This window comes from Argopecten irradians, chromosome 14, assembly GCF_041381155.1.
Source record: "Argopecten irradians isolate NY chromosome 14, Ai_NY, whole genome shotgun sequence".
NCBI lineage: Eukaryota > Metazoa > Mollusca > Bivalvia > Pectinida > Pectinidae > Argopecten > Argopecten irradians.
In genome coordinates, this window is record NC_091147.1 from 3,709,270 (window position 1) to 3,736,360 (window position 27,091).

At 33.8% G+C, this 27,091-nt stretch overlaps 1 protein-coding gene across 1 annotated transcript; it reads right to left on the reverse strand.

Moving 5' to 3' along the window:
* Window positions 1-6,653: 6,653 nt before the first annotated feature.
* LOC138308110 (uncharacterized) lies at window positions 6,654-26,117 on the reverse strand. Its single transcript, XM_069249055.1, has 7 exons — window positions 25,991-26,117; window positions 24,017-24,033; window positions 17,634-18,228; window positions 15,627-15,806; window positions 12,018-14,620; window positions 9,868-11,718; window positions 6,654-6,677 (listed from the first exon to the last, which is right to left on the reverse strand). Exons 1-7 carry the CDS (start codon window positions 26,115-26,117, stop codon window positions 6,654-6,656), a joined length of 5,397 nt encoding a protein of 1,798 aa, XP_069105156.1.
* Window positions 26,118-27,091: the final 974 nt, after the last annotated feature.

Genomic DNA, 27,091 nt, shown 5'->3' on the forward strand with positions numbered 1-27,091 from the left:
CTAATTAAACAGTTCTGAAGGTAATGATAAGTGTGTTAGTAAACGTATAGTTAATAACTTCTGCGACTCTACAAAATTATTGATCGTTTTACATTCCTATTTTAAAAATTAAAAGACTTTTCGGAAAGGTAGTGGCCCTTTAAAAATGTGTTGGATCAAAAAAATACTTGATCCCTTGAATTCTTCGTCTTGGAAAACACAATATTATGTAAACAATAGTGTGAAAAGGGTGTATACTTTATTGGTGACCTCGTTGGGAATAATGAATTTTTATCATACAATAACTTTTGTGTGAAATATAATTTGAATATTAATTTTATTGAATTTTATGGAATATTGAATGCAATTCCTAGATCTTGGAAACATATTTTATACCAAAATAATACACAACTGGAAATGATATCATGTAAACATATTCAATACTTAAAAAGTCATCAAAAGGTTACCAATTTTTTTTATAAATGTTTAATAACAAAAGTTACAGAAGTACCAAAACAAAGTCAAGATTTCAGGCAGGGCAGGACATGTTACATGTCAACATTACCAAAGAATCCTGGTCAGGGTTTTACTTAATTCAAAGATATATAACAGATGACACAATTTTGCAAAATTTTCAATTCAAACTTCTTCAAAAAATAGTATATACAAATACTATATTAATGCAAATTAAAGGGACTATTCACTCAGGCTAATTCTTTTACATAACCAAGAAGCAAAATATGGCATAAATCATTAAATGTATTGTTCTACATTTCTTATGAAACATATAACATAAGATAATGACAAATTCTACGTCATTGTTTAGTATTTTGAAATATAAAATCGTTGATCAAACGATTAAGCAGGTACAATATGGACGCTGTACCTGTACCCATAAATGCGCCAAAGTCATGCACGTTAAACAAATAAACTACATAACCACTGAATAGGTGATGAAATGATTTTTAGGCAAGACAATTCACCTAATAAGGTAAACACACAACTGTCAGAGCGATTTGAGCAATTCTAGACAAAAGTTGCATTACTCTACGAGCAAGGGACAGGGTTCGGCATACAAGAAGTTTGACCACAATGTGTAATGGTTGATAGCGAGCGAGTTTGAACATGTACACACATGTCACAACCATTGGCTTTTCAGGCATATCACAGTAAAACCGACTATTCTGATTTTCATTAGAACTGTTTTTTTCCGATATTTTTACAAATTTTAATGTTCTCTTAGACTGAATTGTCCCTTTAAAATGAGCGAGAAGGAACGGTGCACATTTTGCGAAGAGGGAAGAGAAATGTTAATACATTTGTTCTGGGAATGTTGTCATGTACAATCATTTTTGTTATCTTTTTTTATGCCTTTTAAGAACAAAATATCACTTAGAACTGCCTACAACCCCAAATATTATGTTTCGAGGAATTTTTGGATAATAGATACAAAGATGTTATCAATATTTTATTCCTGATGATAAATATTATGTATACTTATGTAAATTGAAGAAGAAAATCCCTACAATTAGGGACTGGAAAACACATGTTTTATTATAGAAATGTAGAAATGTATGGGTTACAAATTTATTCAAATAGGAAACAAATTATTATAAATCAAAAATGGAATTTCATTGAATGTCTTTTAGAATAATTATTAAAGCAATGAAATTTCTGTAAGAATACTCATATGTAATAAGGCAACGTCATTAGGTTATTCTTCATGGTTTTTCTAATTTAACTTTAATAATAACGTATATTATATCTGGTTATGTATGGATGAAATAGCATTCTAACTTTGGGTCTTCATGATTTTTTTTGTTACCTGCTTAAAGTCATAAGAATGTTATCATGCAAACTCCCAAGTGGGTTTTTTTTCAAGTTTACATAGTATAGCAAACATAGAATAACATAATATGTGTTTTCCTTTCACCATGTTGTTGTTTTTAAGTTGGTTTGTTGATGTATATTATATAGCAAACACTTTCTTTTTATTATAATTCAAACTATTTTAAGACATATGAATGTGACATCAAAAATTGAAAATAAAAGTTTTTTATCCTCTAGGGCAGAAGATTATTTGACCTTAAGGGCAAAAAATCAAGGGCAAAAGGTTTTAAAACTTGACCTTAAGGGCAAACGATTTTTTGACCTTAAGGGCAAAAAAAGTTTTTTGACCTTAAGGGCAAAAAAAGTTTTTTGACCTTAAGGGCAAAAGATTTTTTGACCTTAAGGGCAAATGAAGTTTTTTGACCTTAAGGGCAAAAGATTTTTTGACCTTAAGGGCAAATGAAGTTTTTTGACCTTAAGGGCAAAAGATTATAAATCTTTTTGACCTTAAGGGCAAAAGATTTTTTGACCTTAAGGGCAAAAGATTTTTTGACCTTAAGGGCAAAAGATCTTTTGACCGAGCAAATCATGTTTTTTGACCTGTTAAGTTTTTTACCTTAAAGATGCTCCACCGCGACAAAATGGTATAGGAAACGGACGGACGGACGGACGGACGACGACGACGCGACGAGGACGCCGCGCCATGACATAAGCTCACCGCCCTTCGGGCCGGTGAGCTAAAAACAGGAGCAGACGATTAAGTATTTTTCTTCAGTTACAAAAGTTACTTACGTTACACCATTACCACCATTGAAAAGTTTGAGCTTCTAATTTTACTTCAAGTTAAAAATATGAAAAATAATTACTTGCATCCCGAAAAAAATCCGTGTCACTATATCCTATATGAAAGGAAGTACTGATTGCGCATGCACCAAAGGCGAAATGAATTATTTTATATTATTTTTGTGTTAATTAGACATATATATACACGATCAAACACCAATTATTGTTCAACTGAGGAATATCATTTATGCTTTGTCGGCGGTGGAGCATCTTTAAGGGCAAAAGATTATTTTTTTTACTTTAAGGGTCAGTTGTATGGGTTACGATGAAGGAATATGAAAAAAAGGATCACAGAATTTTTAAGAAATTAGCCTTTCTATACTCCTTCCACCTATTCTAATTCACAATTATATAATATACCAAATTTGTGTGGTGATATTTGTGTTAAGTACATCTTCTATCTTCAACATTATAAAGTGTAATGGTCTCATTATACAAATTGTTATAACTGTTAATTCTATGTCACGATGCCACCAATTTTACTCTCTACAAAGTTAAGAATTAGCACAAATATAAGCCATCATTTTGCCAAAATATCATATTTAAAAAATAATTATGGGGAATTTCGGGTAAAGATTCCACTTCATTTCCATACCTTAGTTTTATACAAAATATTAAGAATGAATTGGATATGATGCATATATGGAACTCTCAGTTTCATAATAATTTGATTCCTAAATTTCAATCATAGATTTAAAAAACATTGCTGTGCTCACTCTATGGGCATTTTGCTAATGGTAGACACTAATTGCTAAAATAAAAATAATTATTTTAGCATTTTTTGCTAAGCCATTTTTTTTTACTGAATAAAGAAAATATGTATGTAATTTCATTTTTTATTAGTTCATTCTAAATACCTGAGCTATCAAATCAATATGATTCATCAAGTGTTACACTAAAAAATTAATGGCCTGGTTATACGTGGAGACGTATGAAAAAATGAAAATATCATGTTCTTTTATTATTATTTCATATATTACTTTTATTTGAAGTAATTTTTAAAAGACAAAAGTGGCTTTGTCAGGTACTAGTTGCGTTTTGCTAAAACATTTTTTTCTTTGTTGCTAAAGGTTTTAGTAACTTTTGCTAAGGTGTTTTCTGATCTAGAGTTACAAGTGCATTGTGTGATCATTTTTTTTCAAAAAATTATCTCTGTATAATGTAATTGTAAAAAACACTTAGTAAAGTTGACATTTGAAGAGCATAATCACTGTTACCGACAGGCAATTTCTAAAATGTTAAGTTCAGAGATTCATCCTCTGGAATTAATTGTATGGGTGCTTTCTGTAGTATCAATAATTAATTTTTGTCTTGATTCTATTTTGTTGAAATGCGAGCTCTTTTAAGTCTATTTTCTATCATATATATGTTAAATTGAATAGTCGGGCAAAGAAAACCAGTATAAATGCGTTCATTGGCCTTCCAAAACGGTCAAGTTCTGCTTAGTTTCCCAGTTCTGACAATTAAAGTAAAGAAAAGTTGAAAGCATTGAAAGCGAGGCTGCATGGAAATGTAACCACGGACATAGTGAGCCTGGAGGACGTTTCAGAATTTCCATACTTTAATTGCTTTAAATTAATTTCTTCGTACGCAGACGGATTTTGACGAGAGATTTTATTTTTCCATTTCATAAGAAATTATACTGGATACATTCACACCATTTTTACCGACTTGAGCTATCCTTGCCCGACTGTTCACTTTAATAATATATACATCAAAAGATTAAGGTTCTGCATTTGTGTCATTAAATACTATGCAATATTAATGGTTCGATACAAGTCTATGTATGTTTTAAAATTGTTTATTTTGAGCATGTGTATATCCATATGACACCAAATGAAATACAAGAAATGAAAGCTTGTCAAAACAGAAGACACTAACTTGTTAACAAGAATGTTTTATGAAGTAGAATTGAGAGATTTGAGTATAGCATGAAGCGAAAAGTACAATATATTGAGATTTAGAATGATGCAATAAAATCAGATAGCATGAGGTAAATGGGCCTTAATCCTTTCACCACTATAGATCATAATGGACTTGTCCAGATCAATGCATGGTAGAGTTTAATTAAGTTACATAGGGGTGAAAGAGTTACTAGCAAACTGATGGTGCTTTTTGTATCCTTTTGACAAAAAACTCACAAAATAGAGAACAGTTATAAGTACACGATATTTATATGACATGTATATCAAGAACATAAAATACAATTTTATCACAGATGGAAATTCCAGTAATGATTATTATCAAACACTACATAACAAACAATGTTAAAATTCCCAAGACATTAATTCAGAAAATTAAAAGAAAAATATGTATCAATCATAATTTGATAAGCAATAAACAATAGTTTATCATGTTGTCTATTTTTACTTGTTTTATTCGAATTGACTGTAAGTTTATCAATACTTTCTAGTTAACTATGACTATCAATCCATTAAAATCAGGTGTTTTCTTTATGACAGTACCTTAACTTAATATTATCTGACATTAGTCAAACTACTGTTATAGATCTAAAATCACACCATATTAAATCACAAATAACACCTGTAACAACTTTGCTTTGTTTTCAATTGATATACAAACAATGGAAACCATTGATGCAAATCACAAACAGGTGTCAAAGACGACTTGATGACAAACCTATTGTTATAAGTAATAAGTACATACACACCGTTAATTTGTCCAGATGTTTACTTTCCCTATAGATAGACATCATGTCTATACCTTGTTGACATGTTAGTTACCAGATGTATTGCTTATTAATTCATCTTACCTGAAATGACCATCAGTTTCAATATTATTGACTATTTTTCTTTGATTGAATGCTGTTTAAAATTAATGATTTTGATTTTATTTACACAAAAACACCAAAAAAGATATATTGATATAAATGTTATAGATAAACAAGAGGCCCAAAGGGCCTTAACGGTCATCTGACTACCTTGGCAATAGTAGAATTAATTATATATGGTGTCACTTTGTCAGGACCATGTCAGGATCATTTTCGATTTCTTTCAACAAATTCTATTTCAAACAAGAGGCCCAAGGGCCTTAACATATAGGAAATTAATTAGATATAGTGTCATGGTAGCCATCTCCGATTTGGGATCAACCAGAGATGTAAAAATGCTTTGTCAGGACCATGTCAGGATCATTTCATGCAAGTTTCAGCCAAATCGCACCGGTAGAACTTGAGAAGTTCAAAATGTGTTTTCAAGATGGCGGCTGTGACGGCCATCTTGGATTTCAGATCAACCCGAAAAATAACAACACTTTGTCGGGACCATGTCAAGATCATTTCATGCAAGTTTCAGCCAAATCGCACCAGTAGAACTTGAGAAGAAGTTCAAAATGTGTTTTCAAGATGGCGGCTGTGACGGCCATCTTGGATTTCAGATCGACCCGAAAATTAACATCACTTTGTCAGGACCATGTCAGGATCATCATATGCAGGAATCTGCCAAATCGCATTAGTAGAACTTGAGAAGAAGTTCAAAATGTATTTTCAAGATGGTGGCTGTGGCGGCCATCTTGGATTTCAGATCAACCCGAAAAATAACAACACTTTGTCGGGACCATGTCAGAATCATTTCATGCAAGTTTCAGCCAAATTGCACTGGTTGAAATTGAGAAGATCAAAATATGTTTTCAAGATGGCGACTGTGGCGGCCATCTTGGATTTCGGGTTGACCCGAAAAATAACAACACTTTGTCGGGACCATGTCAGGATCATTTCATGCAAGTTTCAGCCAAACCGCACCGGTAGAACTTGAGAAGAAGTTCAAAATGTGTTTCCAGATGGCGGCTGTGGGGGCCATCTTGGATTTCGGATCAACCTGAAAAATAACAACACTTTGTCGGAGGACAATGTTAGGATCATTTCAGGCGAGTTTCAGTCAAATCACATTGGAAGAACTAGACAAAGGAAAGAAAACATACAAAAGATATTTCATCAAAACTTTTATTGGGAGTAACAGGAATTGAAAAAAATAACTGAAGGTTTATGCATCAAAACATAGCGAAAACTACAATAATATAAAAAAATTTACATTAAAAAAAAAGAAGTTATTTTGGTTTTGTGAAGTAGTATTGCTAGTTATTTGTATTCCTGTAATAACAAGTTTCAATAATAGGAAAATTGATGTTCATGTACAGTTTGAGAATATCCCATATGATATATCATATGTAAATGGTATGTTTTACTATAATAATTGAATTTGCTGATTTGTTTTAAAAATGTTAAATTCATGATTGCACTTATTTGATACATTATTATATTGTATGTTAACAGTAATTCACTAAATGTAACTAAATTGTGTATAAAAGCAGTTACAAAAAATAAATAGCATACCTGGTAACTTTAAAAGGCAGCAATTTTTTTATAAAATATATGCAATGACTGTTTTGTAAATTATAATTATGGTTAGTTATCATGGAAGGGAAAAACAAACTGTGAATATTGCTAGTGACATGAAAAGTGTACCATTTATAGTAATTGATATATGCACAATAGATTTCAAGAGCAATAAAATATTCTCTTTGTGTATTTGATGAAAGTTTTTAAGAAAATTTTGATGAAGTAGACAATGCATTCACATGGAGTAATCCATAAGTGGAATATTAACACATATTAGCTTGTAACATGTGTAATCATGACATAAACATCTATCCTGTTCACTTCCATTTTACTACATTAAATGTAGTTTGATTTATACAATTCATCAGTAGAGAGTGAGTTTACGAGCATTTTAGAGCTGCGGCAGTGACCCCTCTACTTGATACTTACCTTTCTTTATTTATGAAATGAAGCTTTCATGGATAGAGTTAATGACATATTGTTTAAAACTGCTCAAGTATTGTACTTCATGTGATTTCTTTAGTATGCAATGTAATTTTTCTTATAGTTCAAACTTTCCAGTGTTTGACCCAACATTATGAGACTGGATAATAAGCCTTATAGATGTGAATAGATATGTATAAATTCTTACTACAACCATATTGAATCTTTTATGAGTCTTGATATCTATGTGCATAACAAAACAATGCTGCAAAATTACATAAAGATAGATAGTATTGATAAATATTAGAGGTAGAGGTTAAATTGAAAATATATGAATATATAGTGAATTGTTCTGATATGAAAAAATAGGAAGAGGTTCAATACATGTACAATGTATTAGCATAGAAACCTTAGAATAATGAAATGGAACATGTAAATAAGATTTAATTTTGGTGAAAAATTGCAATTATGTTATTAAAACTTAGAATCCTGGAATATTTTCTATATATTTTATACGAAAATTTACCAATTGGTCCTAAGAGAACAATCTTCTTTAGTACTGAACATTACTGTTTGACAACACATGGCCATATGCATATAATACCAGATTCAACAAGCAGTAAAGTACACGATTGTTGAAAAGATTGTTCAAAATTATTTTTACAAAACGTTCATATTGGACACAATAAAAGGTGAAAATATTACATGTACAGCAGTTTTTTTATAATTAAGTTCAAATATTTTAACTTTACATTTCATATACAAAGAGATGTTGTAAATTAAATTCTTAAACTCTTAAATAGAAGCAAGTTGACTTGATTTATAAAACTTAGTCAAATAGACATAAGTAAATGATAAAAGAAAGATTTCTTGGATAACATAATGCAAATTAAACAAAACAAATTCTATCAGTATATTATTTCATCAGCATACCATGTGCGACAGTTTTATCATCATGTAAGCAGAACAAGGATTTAATTCAACAGTTTTATAGATACATTAAACTCTAATTTAAATCTAATTAAATTAAGCAAACTTTCTGCAGTGAACTTGATTCTCAGTATACCAAAACACATATACAAGAAATGATGTATGGTAAACAGATGGACAAATATGTTGTCCCTCGGCTATTACCGTAAATTTTGTATTTTGGGTGAATGGAATAAAAAAGGATGCTTTTAAATTTTGCATTTTCTTGTGCTATATATCAAATTAAGCAGTTGGCAGTGTTTAATACACGAATCAACAGTGTAAACCACTATGTTCATATATCCAGTATGATGTAATCCTTATTTATTTCATCCAAAGCAATACTAAGATACCCTTAAGCCAGTATTTTTGATTCTTTCATAGTTAAATTTGCGCATTAAATACCCAACACCCAAATTATTGCAATTTACGGTATATAAAAATACTCTATGCAACAGAGTGCCATGTAGATGTTCACTACATAGGCGTCAGAAGCATAGGGTTAAAAATTGGTGGAAACCCATTCTCTGACAAACCACCCAGGTGATGTAATTGACATACATCTCATTAATGAGATGCATGCCAATAACATTACCAATATTCCAAGGCGGGTTTTAAATAATGGATTTCACAGCACAATACACCATATTATGATCAGACCAATATGCTTCCAACACACCAGTTTCTCTCTCGCCAAAATTTGTAAATATCAAATCCAATTGTGACTTCATTTTAGTAGTTGACTGATTGATACTTTGTGTGCAGTGGAATGTTGATTCCATAAACCTTATGAAAGTGTTACACCCAGCTTTTGTTAAATCTACATTGAAATCTCCCATAATGACAAGGTTTTCATTTAACTTTAAAAGTGGTACCAAGTGGTCCTTCATGATATTATAAAAGTGTGAAATTGGACAAGCAGGCTTTTTGTAAATAACAACACATTGCACTTCAGAATCACAAAGGTTCAATGACAGGTAAGAAAATTCAATGTTTTCTGTGGAATAATTTTCATATTTGCTGACATGTGAAGAGGATTTGACAAATGTAATGAGTCCATGATGAGGTCTAGTCTGCGAATGCGAGGCGTCATTTCTGAACATATTAAACCCTTGTAAGTGAAATGCATCATTTCTATCACTACTACAAAGCCAAGACTCAGCTATTCCAACTACATCAGCTGCATAAACATTGGGGTCAGACTTTATGTCAGGGAAATGTTTGTGAAATGATCTGGCATTGTTGAAAAGAAATTTACCCTGCATTTCAACATTATATAGTGGAGTAAAACACAACTTTAATCCATTGTCCTTTAATCTTTGCATCTCTGTATCAACATCATTGTCTTTTGATAGACTTCCTTCATTGAAATCAATGATGTGTAAGTTATTCAGTGTTCTAACTCGAGAGAGTGCTACATAATGAATGTGTGGAATTTTGCGTTTTCTACTTTGTGACAAACTTACTACAACTTTGTCAAGGGTTGCACCTTGTGCCTTGTGAACAGTTTTTGCAGCAGAAGGTTGAAGTGGAAACTGTATTCTTTCAAATGTTTTTCTGTTATACATAAAAGTTCGTTTTGTTTCAAAGATGGGTGTCCAGGATGTTTCTATATTATTTCCAAATAAATGCTGGTATTGATTTCTTCTCATTGCTCCAATTTTTTCTTCGCCAAATAATACCCATACAATTGCTGGTCTGACTGCTGAATGTTTATATTCAATGTGTTTTACCACGCATGTACTGCCATTTGTCAACCCATCAGCAACATCAATGTTTACAGATATATCATATATCATATTGACAGCAACAGTTAAATTAGTTTTCAATTGTCCAGTATTGGCTTGTTTGTCTGGAAGATTTTCTATCAGGATCTTTTTCACATCTTGTGACAGTTTTGTTTGTGATAAAACATCTGTATCAGCTTTGACATTTACTTTATTTGTAGCAAGATTTTGCATGAAATTATTGTTAAAATCATCAACAAATTTATTTTCAATGAAAAGATGAGGAGCTGCGTGTGGGTAATGCATTGCGCTTACTTCAATTTGACGTGAAAAAATTAATTGTTTGTCTTCATTTGTCAACTGATTGTGTCGCAGTCTGTTAAGTAGTTCAGAAAATTTAAGGTCATCTTTTTGTCGCATTATTTCAGTAAGCTCAAACATTGTAAAGTGTTCTTTCCACAGGTTTTTTGCAAGGCCTTGGCCTGGACACGACAGGTCTTTGAAAATCCAGGAATCTCCAACTGGCGAAAGCTGGTACAAATCACCAACAGCAATTATACTGACACCTCCAAAATCTTGTTTAGTACCAGTCAACTGCTGCAGTCTCTCATGGATAAATGCTAGTAGCTTGTTTCCAACCATTGATATCTCATCTATGATGATTACAGAAAGATTTCTGTACTTTGTTCTGTAGGTGTTCAACTCATCTGCATACATGTTTTGCTGTGTTTGGTACATTTTTTTGTGAAATGCTGATGCTATGGTCATTCCGTTGATGTTAAATGCTGCTTTTCCTGTATATGCACATAATAAAATCCGAACATCATCCGGATTGTCTCCTTCTTCTGAACAAAGAGCCCTATGCAAAGTCTGATAAATGGTTCCAATAACAACTGATTTTCCTGTTCCTGCACCTCCAGTTAAAAATGCATATAGTGGTTCATCTCTATGTTGGATCCAGTGACTGACATGGTTGTGAAATTCTCTTTGTTTGCAATTTAAAGACTGTAGGAGTCTATGGTATTGTTGTTCAGAGATTCGGACTGGGCTCGTTTGCACATCCGAGGTTTTAGCAGGTAAACCAATATCTGGACCTATATCATACTCTTTATGACATTGTGTGTCTGGATCAAAATGTACAAACTGCTCTGAAGGCTGTGGACCTATGTCTGCATCTTCTGCTTCATTATGCTCTGTATTTGGAGCAACTTCATCGAAATCATCAAGTTCACATTCTGCTTGAAGTCGGGCTTGTTCCAGTTCATCAACAAAGTTTTCATATTTCTTTTGTATAGCATTAATGATGTTAGCTTTGCTTCTATAATGCTGTTCGAAGGTTGTGTAACCATTAATTATGTCGGTACTCTCATTGCGCCATGGCAGGAAAAGAAGAATTCTTTCTCGAAAGTACTGCTCAGAGTTAGTTTTCTTGCTGTAACCAACATATCGTATAACTCTTTTGTTCTTTCTTCTTCGTATCTTAATTCCGTTCTTTAAGTGAACTAAAACATCTTCCTGTTCAAAGTTTTCTTCTCCAAATGTATCATCTTCATTGTGTTCCGATATTTTATCTGCCCTTGGAAATTCTTCCTTAGGAAATGTTACTTCAAGTTCAGATACTACATCTGCTAAACACCAATTCTCAAGTTGTTTTGGTTTTTAGTGTATCTAGTAATCATGTTATCTGCTTTGATTTCAGTTGAATTCTCAGGTAGATTTTCCAAATCTTCTTGACTTTTCAAGAGAAACACCCTTTCATCAGGAGGGGAAGTATTTATAAAAACAACATCTCTTGTAGCCTGTGTGAGTGGCATTTGCAGAATCAAGTAACTAGCTTCTTGGGCACTGACTTCTACAAAGTTCAAGAACTTATTGCCTATATGCCTGACTTGACGTCTTAGATCCATATTTCCTTCTACTGCTTCTTGTGAGGCTTTTTCAACCAAAGCACTAATACCTCTCTGAGACTTACTGATGTAAGATACTATGTAGGTAGCACATGCATAGGGATCTAAAACAAACTGAATGTCTAGGTTTGCATGCCATGCCTGGAGTATTGCTAGATTGTAGTAATTCACCCTCATTTCAGCAGGGTTTCTCCTGAGAAATATTTTAGGACCTTTCAGTGATGCTCTGATACATTTTATATATTCTGTCTCTTCCATTTGCACTACTGTTTGTAAAAACTCCAGAAAACTTAAACTGCAGCCATCTTTGTATTCATTCATTTTCTTCTGAAGATCTGTGTATTTTTTTCTATATTCTGCAACATCAGTTTCCAGTGGTTCTAGAAGCATAGTTCTTGGTAAAGGAGGTAGTGGGAACCCAAATCTACACACTGGTTTACCACCTTTTTTGCAGGTTTTAGAATGTTTATGAACCTGAAGTTGTACTAGTTCTGCTAGTTCAGGATTGTCTGTTTGTAAGGAGCAGGTAATATACTTGTCAACATATGCAATGAGGCTTTCTACATTATCGTTTGGATATCTTGGGGCATTGTCAGTCCATAAAAGCATATGAATGTGTGGTGAGCCTCTGTTTTGGATATCTACTCTACGAAATGTGTCCGTGACATCACCAATGGGATTGTGTTGACTTTTTAGGAACGAATTGACAAAAAGTTGAACTCTGTTGTCAAAAAATCTTGCACAGGTAACAGGATCTTTTTGAACTAAATTTGTTTTGAAATTCCAGTCTGCTTTTCTAAGATCATCGTTTGACAGAGTTTTCCCATCTAACTGAGCCAAGGTTTTGAGAAGATCAGGCCATCTTGTATCTGCTGATGATAAAGACATGAACCATGTAGGCAGACCAAGTTGTCTTATCATTGCAAAAACATCTTTCTTTTTTGATGACAGGTATGCTGGAGAATTGCGTAATGTTCTGAATATGTAATAGCCTTCATTCAACCTCACAATTTCATTTGTTGTTGATGAATCTCTTGCTTGACCTGCCGTCAGAGTTTTGCCATCAGATTTACATCGCCGAAGTGCAAGGTTGACTTTGTCACTTATTTGTTTTGCTTGTATTTTTTTCAACTTGAAAAATATGTTTGGAACAGAATGAGCAGCCCTCCTATCAACACTTCTCATTTCCCATTTTGCAATATCACTGTAATGAACAGGAGTTTGGCGTTCACTGTTTTCTTTCCTTTTCTGACCACAAAATATTGTTGGGAAACAAAGATATTCTGCATCTTTATCTTCATACAAACTAAGGGGTCTTTGGTTTTCACCAGGTGCAAATACATACACTTTGTTGGTATCAGTGTCAGCTTCATCAACAAGTGTATCAGAATTTCCTTGGATACATTCATCTGATGAAATTTCACAAAACTGGTCTTCAGCAGTTTCAATTTCTCTGTCATCATTTAATTGTGATTTACCCGTGTATTCAGATATCATCTCACTTGGATCACTCTGAACATCATCTTTCCATGAAGTGTTGATACTTAATCCTGCGTTTTTATACATCTCGCTGTTTTCCATTAGCCATTGTAGTGCATTCATAACAGCATTTGGGCGAACATTTTCAGTAAAGCAGGCCGATTTATGAGATAAACGTTTTTTCAACTTAACTGCAATGGTTACATGCTCATCAATCTGTCTTGGTAAAGCATTTACTGTTGGTTGAATGTCAACAGGCACATTTACCACATTTCCTTTAGCTGACAGCTGACCTCCTCTAGGCAATTCTCTTATTTGCATAAAAGGTATTCTCTGTGATATCAGTCTTTCTTCAAGAGGGTGCAACTGCAACACATCTGGCTTTGTAGGCCATATCATTCCATTTTTTCCAGAAAGTCTTGGAATTTTTTCCTCCTTTAGTGATGCTAAACAAGTTCTGCACAGCCATTCTTCCTCATTTTGTGATTTCAGTCCTGTACAATAGGTTTTACTTTCCTCACTGATATTTGTGTTAGAAAGCTTAACAACACTCCGTGGAAACCATGTTTGATGGCAACATGTACACACAAAAAGTGGACCTTCTGCTGCCTTCTTGTGGAATTTTTCAATACATTGTTCAATAGATTCGCCCATTTTTCTTTTTATTGAAAGTTCTGTCTCATGTTCGCAAAAATCGTTGTTTGTTCGTTTAATACCTTTTACAACTTTGTCCTTGTCCCTTTCATTATTTCTACACCTTTTCCGACTTTCTTGTTTCAATATTCTTTCACAGTCTAATTGCAGTGGATCCATTCGTTTTAATTTCTTTGCTTGCATCTCTTGCTCACAAAACTCTTGGTCTTCTCTTGCTTTTCTCATACTTTTTAAAGTGTTTTGTTTAGTTTTGATTTTCATGTCAGGTTTTTGTCTAGCAGCTTTTTGTGCTTTATATTCTTGCTCACAAAACTCTTTGTCTCCTCTTGCTTTTTTCATACTTTTTAAAGTGTTTTGTTTAGTTTTGATTTTCATGTCAGGTTTTTGTCTAGCAGCTTTTTGTGCTTTATACTCTTGCTCACAAAACTCTTTGTCTTCTCTTGCTTTTTTCTCTTACTTTTTAAAGTGTTTTGTTTAGTTTTATTTTTTTATTTTCATGTCAGGTTTTTGTCTAGCAGCTTTTTGTGCTTTATACTCTTGCTCACAAAACTCTTTGTCTTCTCTTGCTTTTCTCATACTTTTTAAAGTGTTTTGTTTAGTTTTAATTTTCATGTCAGGTTTTTGTCTAGCAGCTTTTTGTGCTTTATACTCTTGCTGACAAAACTCTTTGTCTTCTCTTGCTTTTCTCTTACTTTTTAAAGTGTTTTGTTTAGTTTTAATTTTCATGTCAGGCTTTTGTCTAGCAGTTTTTTGTGCTTTATACTCTAGCTCACAAAACTCTTTGTTTTCTCTTGCTTTTCTCTTACTTTTTAAAGTGTTTCGTTTATTAATCATTTTCCTTTGTGGGTTTTGTCGTGTGGCTCTTTGAGCTGCAAGCTCCTTTTCACAATATTTCTCCGATGTCCTCACTTTCTTCATGGCTTTTTCTGTGTACTTTCTATCCTTGATTCTATAATCTTCACTTGCTCTACGTTTTTTTCATGTAGTTATTCATGTATTGCTTTCTGTCCGATTTAAAGTCTAAATCCTTTGTGCTTTGTAGCAATTTATTTTTACTCATATTTGTTTGGTACTGAAAATATTTGTCCAACAGTGTCTGTTTGTTTTTTGAACTGTTAATTACATTCCTCGCTTCGTAGATTATTGAATCCAAATATCTTTCCTTGTCTTCCTTTAAGCTTATATCTTTCTGCATATCAGGAACTGTGACATTTGAGGGAAATAAATTTGTTTCAACGTGATGATGTTCAACAGAAGCAGCTGTTACTTCAAACATATCTTGTGGTGAATGGTTCATTGATCTCGCCAGGTTTATGCAATGACAATACACCTCTTGAACATTATGGAGAAATTTGAGAATACTGCTTACATCTGAAATTTGCAAGCCTGATCTATTTCTAGAGTGTGAATCAAATACAAAATATCCTGCCGTTTGCTTGACAACAATAAACGTGTTACCTTTGAATGTAATAAATGCACCATGGGCGTTTTCTTGATCTAAAGCAATCTGCAGTGCTTCATACAGTGTAACAAACTGAAATTGATCCAAATCCTCGACATTTCCAAAGGTTCCTGATAGTGATTCTTGAAACTCTATTTTGAACATTTTTTCATTGTATTCTATATGTCGTGGGATATCTGGTATAGAGAGATAATCATAATTCATTGTGGAACTTTGTCTTAAATACCCATATATTTCATCTCCTTTTATAAGAGTATGGTCTAAATCAACAGCTGTCCAGAGACTCATTTTTTTCTCTCTGCTATATAGAAGAGCAGATAAACTGTTAAGTACACACTGCTTTCCTGCATTTTCAGAAAACCTGTGATGGCCCTGATGAAAATTCCCTTGAATAGTATCACAATTATGTAACACATTGCTCAAATGTATAGTTTCACCTGAACCAACAGATGTTGTTGATTTATTATCTTCTATAGAATTTACTTTTGATACGACTTTGTTTGATCCATGACCTTCAACAGCAAAGACCGAGTCTACAGACAATACAACATTTTAATGTGTCTGATCGCAATGTGTCATATAAATGGCTTCCAGTTCCACTTTTGTTCTTTTATCTACTTGATTTGCAGAGAAGAGCTGCCATGAATGTACTGCTTCATCAAAAATGTAAATGTCTGTTTGAAGCAAGTCTGCTGCAGCTAAGATCTCGACTTCAGTAGCCCATGTACCATCATGTAGCATGCTTTTCTTCGACAAATATTCAGGTACAGACTTATAACCCAGTCGTAAATAGCTGTTGAATTTATTTTGAAATTTTATCATATGCGCAAGAACTGCTTTCCTCAATAATTTATGGTGACTTTCTTCGTCTGATATCGCAAACGACAAGGCTCTGAAGAAACAATTTCCATCACCCATAATGATTTTCATGTTCAGAGGTTTTCCCAAGATTCTTCGGTCGCATGTTTCAGATGATATAATGTTAGTTTCAATACCCAACTTGCTGATCAGCTTGCATTTTGTGCAAAACGATAATTTCTGAAAATAGTAAGTAACAGGACCAGTTTGTTTTTCAAAAATAACATCCATACTGCTGGTAAAAGCTGTACTATCACCAAGTTTATGAGTTTGGTCTTGCTCTGAATTTCTTTTTAAATTAACATTTGTCTCAGCACAAACATCTTCTACATGCTTTAGAAAAGATAGTTCTGCAATACGATGCTTTACTGATTTCATCATTTCATCACTTAAGCGGATTTGTTCAGGTGATGTATTTTCATGATCAAGTTTTAATTTTCCGCCAACAACTTTTGGTTTTCTCTTCCTTGTTTCATGTTTGATTGAAGGAAGTTTTGTATCATCAGTCTTCAAGTTTTGTACAGAACTTTGATCAATTTGCAATTGCTCATCATTTGTTTGTGCCTTCAATCTATACTTTAGTATTCCTTTCTTTTGCTTACTTGAGCAAATCTTTGCCTTTGATTTTCCGTTGCTGGCGCATTTAGTTTTCCCTGTTGTTCTGATGCAACATTTTTCTGTACATTGGGCATTCTTTTCTGTGACCACAACTAGGTTTTTGCTTATTTTTCTAACATTTGATGGCAATTTTTGACTCTGTAGACATTTTTTCTTTGTATTTGTGATGTTTCTTTTTCTCATTGCTTGTTTACCCATCCTGGTATATTTTTCAGTATTTTGATCTGGTTGAATTGCATCTGCTGACATTTGTGTAACTTTGCTTTTTTTCCGGTTTGATTTATTTGTTATCAGCATGATATTGTAGAGAGGCTTTTTCTTTATTTTTCTTTTCCGTTTGGAGTTTGTTGTCTGCTTTTTTATAGCATTGTCATTAATCTTTTTTCTTATGCGTTCATACTTAGCAGTGACTAGCATAATGTTATACAAAGGTTTATGTTTTCTGTTCTTATTCACAACTGTGGTACTCAAGTTTTTTCCAACAGAAGTTAAGGGTTTTTTCACAGTTTGGTTCAGGAAATTTCTACCTGTAGTTGGCTGTTGAGAAATGTTGGTTTCTGTCTGTAGTTCAGTATTCTTTGCTGAGATCAAACCAGTACTTAAATCTCGTGTCAAATTATTGCTCAATTCAGAGGTAGATTCATTCCTTTCAGTATTCAAATCAGTTTCCATAAAATTTGTCGAAGCATTGCTTAATTTATTGTTCAAACTGCAGCTTAAATCTTTGTTCAAACCAGTGTTTCGATCATTGCTCAAATCAATACTCAAACCAGTGCTCAAATCAACTTCAAGTGCCTTTTTCGGGGGCGTACCCTTCATGTCAACCAGTGCCTTTTCTACAGGGGGCGTACCCATGTCGTCAACCAGTGCCTTTTTTACAGGGGGCGTACCCATGTCAATGTCACTCGTAAAGCATTTTTGAAATGGAACACTCAAACCATCGTCAACCAGTGCCTTTTCTACAGGGGGCGTACCCATGTCGTCAACCAGTGCCTTTTTTACAGGGGGCGTACCCATGTCAACGTCACTCGTCAAGCCTTTGTTTGAGGGGTGGCCATTCCCCTTCTTTGCAGCAAGCCCTCTTCGCCAAAACTTCCCTCTAGGCATTGAGAAAGATGGAATCTGAAATTAAAATTATACAATGTATTAGTAAAGTAAAACATGACTGACCAGCAATTACTAGCATGTACAATCAGCACAGCCAACACTCATACTTATCTGTGTTCTATGTTCCACTTTGTCAATGAATTTGGCATATACCACAGAATACAGAACTGAAGAAGTATCAAATGTAAATGTTATTATCAAAATATTAGCACTAAAATTTTCGAAGCGCAAAAATGATTAAAGTTCATTAACACTCTAAAAACTTGAATTGATTTTATTAGTTTAACGTCCTATTAACAGCCAGGGTCATGTAAGGATGTGCCAGGAATGGACGGTAGAGGAAAGCCGGAGTACCCGGAGAAAAACCACTGACCAGTGGTCAGTACCTGGCAACTGCCCCACTTCAAATTCGAACCATCTGATGATGGTGGGCTAAAAATGTAATTATGCAAAACTAGGCCACTAGAGAAACCTACATATGGAATTTGAAGAATATCCCTTCGGTAGTTTCTGAGATATAGATGTAATAAACTTCAAATATCAAAATCCAAGATGGCAATGCCTGTCACCCATCTTAATATTTGATTGCTCTAAAAATGCAATATGGACATAGAACTATGGTCTTAGGGGCTAAAAATACAAAACAAATGTATAATTGACTAACCTGCATATATGCCATAACACGATTTTGATAGTTTAACCTAAATAGTTTTATAGATACAGATTGTACGAAAAAGAAATCTTCTGTTGCAATTCATAAAATAATTGGGTCAATGCGTTAGTTTTCGTCATTATTTTTACAAGTGACTTGTAATTCACGAGTATATATGCCTGTGCTTAGTTTCAAGCTCAAAATTAGTGACCTAGATAGACTAATGTGAAGGTAAAACTTAAATATTAAAGGACCACTACCTTTGCAAAACAGAAAATAAAAGTTTCTTGAAACAATAATAATATAAGACAAGAGATCCCAGAGGGATCTTGGCACCCACCAAAGAATGATCTATGTCTGACAATGGAAAGATGGATCTTTTCTCTACATTTCAAACTTTTTCAAACATACTACAAAACCCAAGATGTTGATCAATCAGTCCCAAATCCCAACATGCACAATATGGGCCCTAGGGGAAACTACATGTGAAATTTGAAAATGATCCCTTCAGCATTTAATGAGAAATAGCGATAACAAACTTTAACTATCAAAATCCCAGATGGCTGCCTGGCAGCCATCTTGTTGACCGATTGGTCCCAACATGCAATATGCACAACTAGGGCCCTAGGGGAACCTACATATGAAATTTAAGAAACATCCCTTCAGTACTTTCTGAGAAATAGCAACTTTCTGAGAAATAGCGACTTTCTGAGAAATAGCGATAACCAACTTAACTATCAAAATCCAAGATGGCTGCGGGGCGGCCATATTGTTGACCGATCGGTCCCAAAATACAATATGCACAACTAGGTCCCTAGGTAGGGCCCTAGGTGAACCTATACTACATATGAAATTTGAAAAAGATCCCTTTCGTACTTTCTGAGAAGTAGCGATAACAAGAATTGTTAACGGACGGACGAAAGGAGGGACAGGCGGAAGGACGGACGATGGACCACGGACAAAAATTGATTTGAGTAGCCTGATGATGGTGGGCTAAAAATTATGAATGGCCTAAGAGGATGTTAAAACACCAACGAAATGCTAAATACCCTGCGTAAACTATGTTAACAGTGAAGAATCATTTTGCTGTTTTGCCATGTCGCGCAGTGATAATCGACCGACATGTGGTAATTAGGATATTGGCGAGAAACGACACGCGTTATGAAAATGATTAAATTGTCAAGAAGGTGATGGTAAGTGTAATGGTTGATTAGTTACTTCTGTGACTCTATAAAATAATCAATCTCGTTTTACATTCCCAATTTAAAAATTGAAAGCCATTTCGGAAAGGTAGTGGCCCATTAATTATTTTCAATTTTTATTCCTTAATGCCATTTTGATCCACCCGAGGGTGATCGAGTATAAAAAAGGAATATCTTAATTATCCTATTTGAGTAAAAGCTGCACAGAAGACATCTTGAGTGATGGTTCAAGGTCAATATAATTTTGATAATGTTTATAAACATGTAAAATTATAATTATTGAATAGCTTACGTAGACCTTGAAACTAGTTGAAAGCCATATCTGTTTAGACACAGAAGCTTAACGTTCTGTCAATAACATATAGTAAAAATATATACCTGTATACGCACACTCTCGCGTGATTACAAAATCTCACTATCGTGTGATTACAAACAAATTATACTTGGAAAATTCAAAATGAAAACATTAGTGAAAGATAAACCTTCTAATTTATTCTTACCTGAATCTAACAATTACATTTTGTCCTGAAGCTTAACTTAAATGCCTTTTTATGTGAGCAGTTGCTTCGAAATTTTTCGCCTGGCAACGGAGAATGACATTGTCGGCCGAGATATATATTTTGTTGCTGGAGTCATGTATTTTTGCAAAAAGTGAAAGTAGAAGTGTTATGTGTTCAATATTGTTTTTCTTGTTATAAACTCAATGCCAGTAATTCAGCAAAGCTATTACTCTAATAATTAATAATTTTATAAATGGTTTATAGCAGTGCAGTTAATCAGCGCACAAAATATATAAGAAATAAAAACAAAACACATCGATAAAACTGATGGGTCAGGGGAGATTACTCTTTCGCCGTTGGAAATCCTTTATTGACCAGGAATATTGCTATTTTAGTAACACAATTAAAAAAACAACAAATGAAAGAATGAATTAACTGCTGCGCTCTCAGATAGGCTTTGCCTTAAATCATATTATGTATTTAGAGTAGCTTACCAGGTACAAATAACATAAGCATTGGGACAAACCCCTGACATAATCTTCATATTTTGACGGCGTTCCGTAAACAGAAGAAGAAACGAGTACATATGCCTAGTACATAAAATGAAATCCGTGAAGACAAATTCAGCTAGAAAGCAGATCATGTTTACGCATTCATAACGAAATGTTACTCGTCACAAAATAAAATTACATAAAACACCGCAAATCGTGTGTAACTTAAACTCCCAACATCTCTGTCAAATATTACTGGATCATAACTTTATGTGCTGAGGAGCCAATTTCTTTACGATGCTGACGATATTTTAATCACCAAAACCATATGTAAATCGGTTCACGTTAAAACATGTTATATGTGATGTACAAAAAATGTTAAAAACGCCATTTACACCAACAAAACGCAACAAAATGTTCAACATTGCCAGCACTTTTTACAAAACAGCCACATTGTTACCTTGTCGAATCCCAGAATGCAATTCTTCGATAACTTCCTGTTGATACACAGAGTTATCGTTCTTGTACTCCGATACAAAATCTAAGAGTTCGAATCCCACCGCCGGCGTATTTTTTTTTTTATTTTTTTTTTATTTTTTTTTCTAGCTCTTTATTTTCACCACTGAATGAACTGAATTATTTTATTCATGCCAAAGAAAAATATTCCATAATTATTAAACATTATCATTGCCTTGTACACCACCAAAACAAAACATGCATGTACAATGAATATTATCTGATAAATACAGGAAACAGTTCCACTCTATTTCTATCAGTTTAATGCTTAACAGCACAATTGGTACAAAGGAAACAGATAAGATTTGTTAACTTGGTAGCAATCCAGGATTTCTTAATATTTTCTCCAAGGATATCACTGGATAATTTTAATCATTATACAGCATAAAAAGAGCGAAGTTTAATTGTTTATTTTCTTTTCTATACTATTTTAAAAATACATTAAATTAAACAACATCATTTAAAGTTGGCTTATTTACAAATGTTGAAGTATAATCCGGAGGGTTCTGATGTTAATACTGGCAATATAGGAAGATCATAGAGAAATTCTGACCAATGAGAACCAATGAATGATATTGCAGAACATTTTTAAGAACATAAAAAAATGTTGCAGAAAGGAAAATTTTGTTGTTGTTGTTTAAAAGAAAATATACACAAATTCAACTTTGAAGTATTAAGAAGTTTGTAACAAACTCACCATTAGGAGAATAATATGGGAACGGGCCACCTCAGGTTAGTGGGATATAACCCAATCATTTATCAAAGTTGAATCCCCATGCAATCTTCAGCCTAAATATGAGCATGAAAACAAACTCCTCTTTTGGGTTAAACCAACATTTATTTGCATTATACTTACACGAACTGGTCCAACAAGCAACAGTTTTAATGTAAATAAAATGTGTAGGCAAAACATCAATTGCATAATTTGATCTGATAATTGTTTAGCATACTAAAACCCCCAAGTGTTATGGATTTCAGATCGACCATCCAAGTTTCAGCCAAATCGCAGCGGTAGAACTTGAGAAAAGGTTCAAAATGTGTTTTCAAGATAGCGGCTGTGGCAGCCATCTTGGATTTTGGATCGACCCGAAAAATAACAACATTTTGTCGGGATTATGTCAGGATCATTTCATGCAAGTTTCAGCCAAATCGCACCACTAGAACTTGGGGAAGAAGTTCAAAATGTGTTTTCAAGATGGCGGCTGTGATGGCCATCTTGGATTTCAGATTGACCCGAAAAATAACAATACTTTGTCGGGATTATGTCAGGATCATTTCATGCAAGTTTCAGCCAAATTGCACCAGTAGAACTTGGGGAAGAAGTTCAAAATGTGTTTTCAAGATGGCGGCTGTGATGGCCATCTTGGATTTCAGATTGACCCGAAAAATAACAACACTTTGTCGGGACCATGTCAGGATCATTTCATGCAAGTTTCAGCCAAATCGCACCGGTAGAACTTGAGAAGAAGTTCAAAATGTGTTTTCAAGATGGCGGCCATCTTGGATTTCGGATCGACCCGAAAAATAACAACACTTTGTCGAAACCATGTCAGGATCATTTCATGCAAGTTTCAGCCAAATCGCACTGGTAGAACTTGTGAAGAAGTTCAAAATGTGTTTTCAAGATGGCGGCTGTGGCGGCCATCTTGGATTTCGGATCGACCCAAAAAATAGCAACACTTTGTCAGGACCATGTCAGGATCATTTCATGCAAGTTTCAGCCAAATGGCACAGCTAGAACTTGAGAAGAAGTTCAAAATGTGTTTTCAAGATGGCGGCTGTGGCGGCCATCTTGAATTTCAGACCGACCCCAAAAATAACAACACTTTGTCGGGACCATGTCAGGATCATTTCATGCAAGTTTCAGCCAAATCGCACCGGTAGAACTTGAGAAGAAGTTCAAAATGTGTTTTCAAGATGGCGGCTGTGGCGGCCATCTTGAATTTCAGACCGACCCCAAAAATAACAACACTTTGTCGGGACCATGTCAGGATCATTTCATGCAAGTTTCAGCCAAATCGCACCGGTAGAACTTGAGAGGAAGTTCAAAATGTGTTTTCAAGATGGCGGCTGTGGCGGCCATCTTGGATTTCGGATCGACCCGAAAAATAACAACACTTTGTCGGGATCATGTCAGGATCATTTCATGCAAGTTTCAGCCAAATCGCACCGGTAGAACTTGAGAAGAAGTTCAAAATGTGTTTTCAAGATGGCGGCTGTGGCGGCCATCTTGGATTTCGGATCGACCCGAAAAATAACAACACTTTGTCGGGACCATGTCAGGATCATTTCATGTAAGTTTCAGCTAAATCGCACTGGTAGAACTTGAGAAGAAGTTCAAAATGTGAAAAGTTAACGCACGGCGGACGGCGCACGGCGGACGGCGGACGGCGCACGGCGGACGACGACGGACGAAACATGACGACTATAGGTCATCCTGACCCTTCGGGTCAGATGACCTAAAAATAACAATATTGCCCAAGAATATAGTTCTCTACCATATAATAAAATAAGTTATTGTCCTTTCGGAAAATGTAATGTAATGATTTACCATGACCTGGGAACCAGTCCACTGGAAATTATGAATGATTAAATGCTACTGCAATTTTTGGATGAATTAATACAGAAAAATACAGAAATGTGGGTTAATGAGCATCATACAATGCTTGAAAGTTGGTGGGCCTCACACAAACACTTCCATTCCCCTTTCTCTTCATTAGGTATGGTAAATTATTGATCAGATATTGATTTTGAATATAGCCTTAAAATATGCATTAAGAATTTTATGTACATTTTTAATTTAAAAAAAAAATAAAATAAAATTGAAAGAAAAGAAAAATGTAGAAATATGCTGTTTATTTTAAAAAGAATATATTTCCTAAAGAAAATTCTATATTACCAGAGGTAAAGTTTGTACATAATTCTGAGTTCAAATTTGACTTGAAGATACAAAGGAGTCGATGGAATAAATTCAATAATAAAGAAGTTATTTGAATCTTCAATGGGATAGCCACACAACCTTTTCTGAAATTTTCTGAATAATGAGAAAAACTTAAAACAAATATTTTACACTGTGAACTTTAAGTGTCCAAATGTAAAGAAATCTGGTAAGTTCCAAATGTCTTATATTTTTGCTAAATATTATTATTAAGGTTAATATCATAAATATTATCAAAATGTATTTCATGAAATGTTAATAGCAAAACCCAATCCTATACTAGCTAGTATCTATAAAATAGTATATTATTGAAAGTGATGTTCATTTTAATTGTTTCTGTACTATTATATAAGTGAGGAACAAATAAAAATTGTTTTCAAATGAAAATAAAAATTGTTATATATAAATATATTATATTTCATAATACATTTCACTTTATAAGTTAAAGACCAAATAGTTTGTTACAGGTCAAAGTATGTTGGTACTTAATTATCCTTATGAAGATGGGGACACCGTAATACCACATCTTTGCTATTTCAAAGCTTTTGGTATGATAATATTCCTTGACAAATATTTTGTTTTTAAAAAATTCACTTTAAAAAAAATCATACTTATAGGATACATAACTATACAAAAAATTAGCACTGAATATTTTCCTTAATTGATGTGATAGAAAAATATTTGCAGATTTCTTTCTGAATATATATAATTACTTCTGCAGGTTACCATTTTTAAAAAAAAAATCACTAAGTAGAATAATTAAGTTTAAAGAATAAAAATTATGTCATAAAGTTACTGTACATGTCTGTTTTACAAAAATGAAATGAGGGGAAACATCAATTAATTTGTCTATTTCAACTGCTGCAATTTCATAAAAATCTTGTCAAAAACATACACGTGCAGTGTCAATTGCATTGTATAAATCTGACATTTAATCAGGTAAAATCCATTTCAGTCATGGAAAAGGAAAGCATTTAGCATAGCTACAGTAAAATTTTATCAATTCAATCAAAGCATGTGGAATATCTGATAAGATGGTTATTTACAGAGTTTATAATTATATGTCATATAATACTTAGTTAATTATGGTGAACGGCCTATATACGGTGTGTTAAAATTTTATCATACTCAACTATCAAAGTATCAGCATACATATATGTGATAGGAAAGTCAATTATAAATCAAAGCAAATACATGCAGTAATATATTAATGAATGCATTCATTATTTGGGTAAACTACATTTGTAAATTCTGAAAAGAACTTGTTTCTAGGTATAATACCTAATTTAATTTACGAATCTTATTAATAATGTACATACTCTTATGAACACTCTAGAAAATGATTTTTAAATAGTTTGTCACTCATGCAACTGTATGGTGGTACAACTTGAATGCTCTACAACAAATTATCGTCAAAAAACACTCGATAAAAACCGCGGCAATTAACAGATGAATAACAGTTAGGCTAACGTACTTACCACCATCTTTTCGGAACCGACGCCGTCTGAAAAGATTTCTTGTCTCTGCAACGATGTTTTCTACTTCCCCTCGGGCGCGCTGAATTCGATCCAGGGAAGCTGCTGCCACCTCTTGAATCGACGCCATCGTGGAACCGAATGACAATACATCCCGAAGGTCGTGAATTTAAGGCAACGGGCGCCGCCATATTGTTTATACAGTACCAAGTGTCAAGTCAATTCCTTTCTAGAACGCGCTTGTTGATTGGTCGAAAATTCATTCGGAATTCACCGAATTTGTTCCGAATATGGATTAGTCCATTATGTCCGTTGAGGTATGGGTAGGCACTAAATAAATTATTTGCCATTATGTACATTTAACCTTAAGGTCAAAAGATTTGACCATAAGGGCAAATCTTTTGCCCTTAAGGTCAAAAAAGTTTTTTTGACCTTAAGGTCAAATCTTTTGCCCTTAACGTTAAATGTACATAATGACAAAAAACATTTTTTGCCCTTAAGTATTATGTGTATTTTATGACAAAACGGCGTGCCATATTATGGTCCCTTCACAGATTCCCAGCTAATAGCAAGATATCAAAGATTTGGGAGCAGCGTGTAAAATGCTTTAGAAAGAAATTTAACCTTAAACCAGCAACGCGCCTTTGTAGTGAGCATTTCGAAGGGAAATCTGGTCCATCAGAATCCAGTCAACTTCCAAGCATATTTCCCCAGAAAGTCTTATAAACAAATCGGGTAAGCAATTTAACTTGACATGATGTGTCGGCACGTTTTGGTTCATATGGTACACACCGGTAGGCCTACTGTATAGCTAACAGACGACAGTGATTAGGTCTACCCCAATGCTGGCTGTCATGCATATATACTGTGTTTATAAACAGTACACATGTAAACATTGCAATACCTATTATACATTTTAGGTGTTAAAACGATCGCCCGGGGCAGTCACTGGGTCACACGTTTTCCTAGCTACTTTTACGTGTAATAGCAGATTGATTTAACTAAGTCCTTGCTTTCGTGTTGCAGTAGGAATAACAAATGATGAAATAGTGATATCACTTACGTAAAAAAATTGTCATGTTTTGATTCCTTCACCTTTGTACT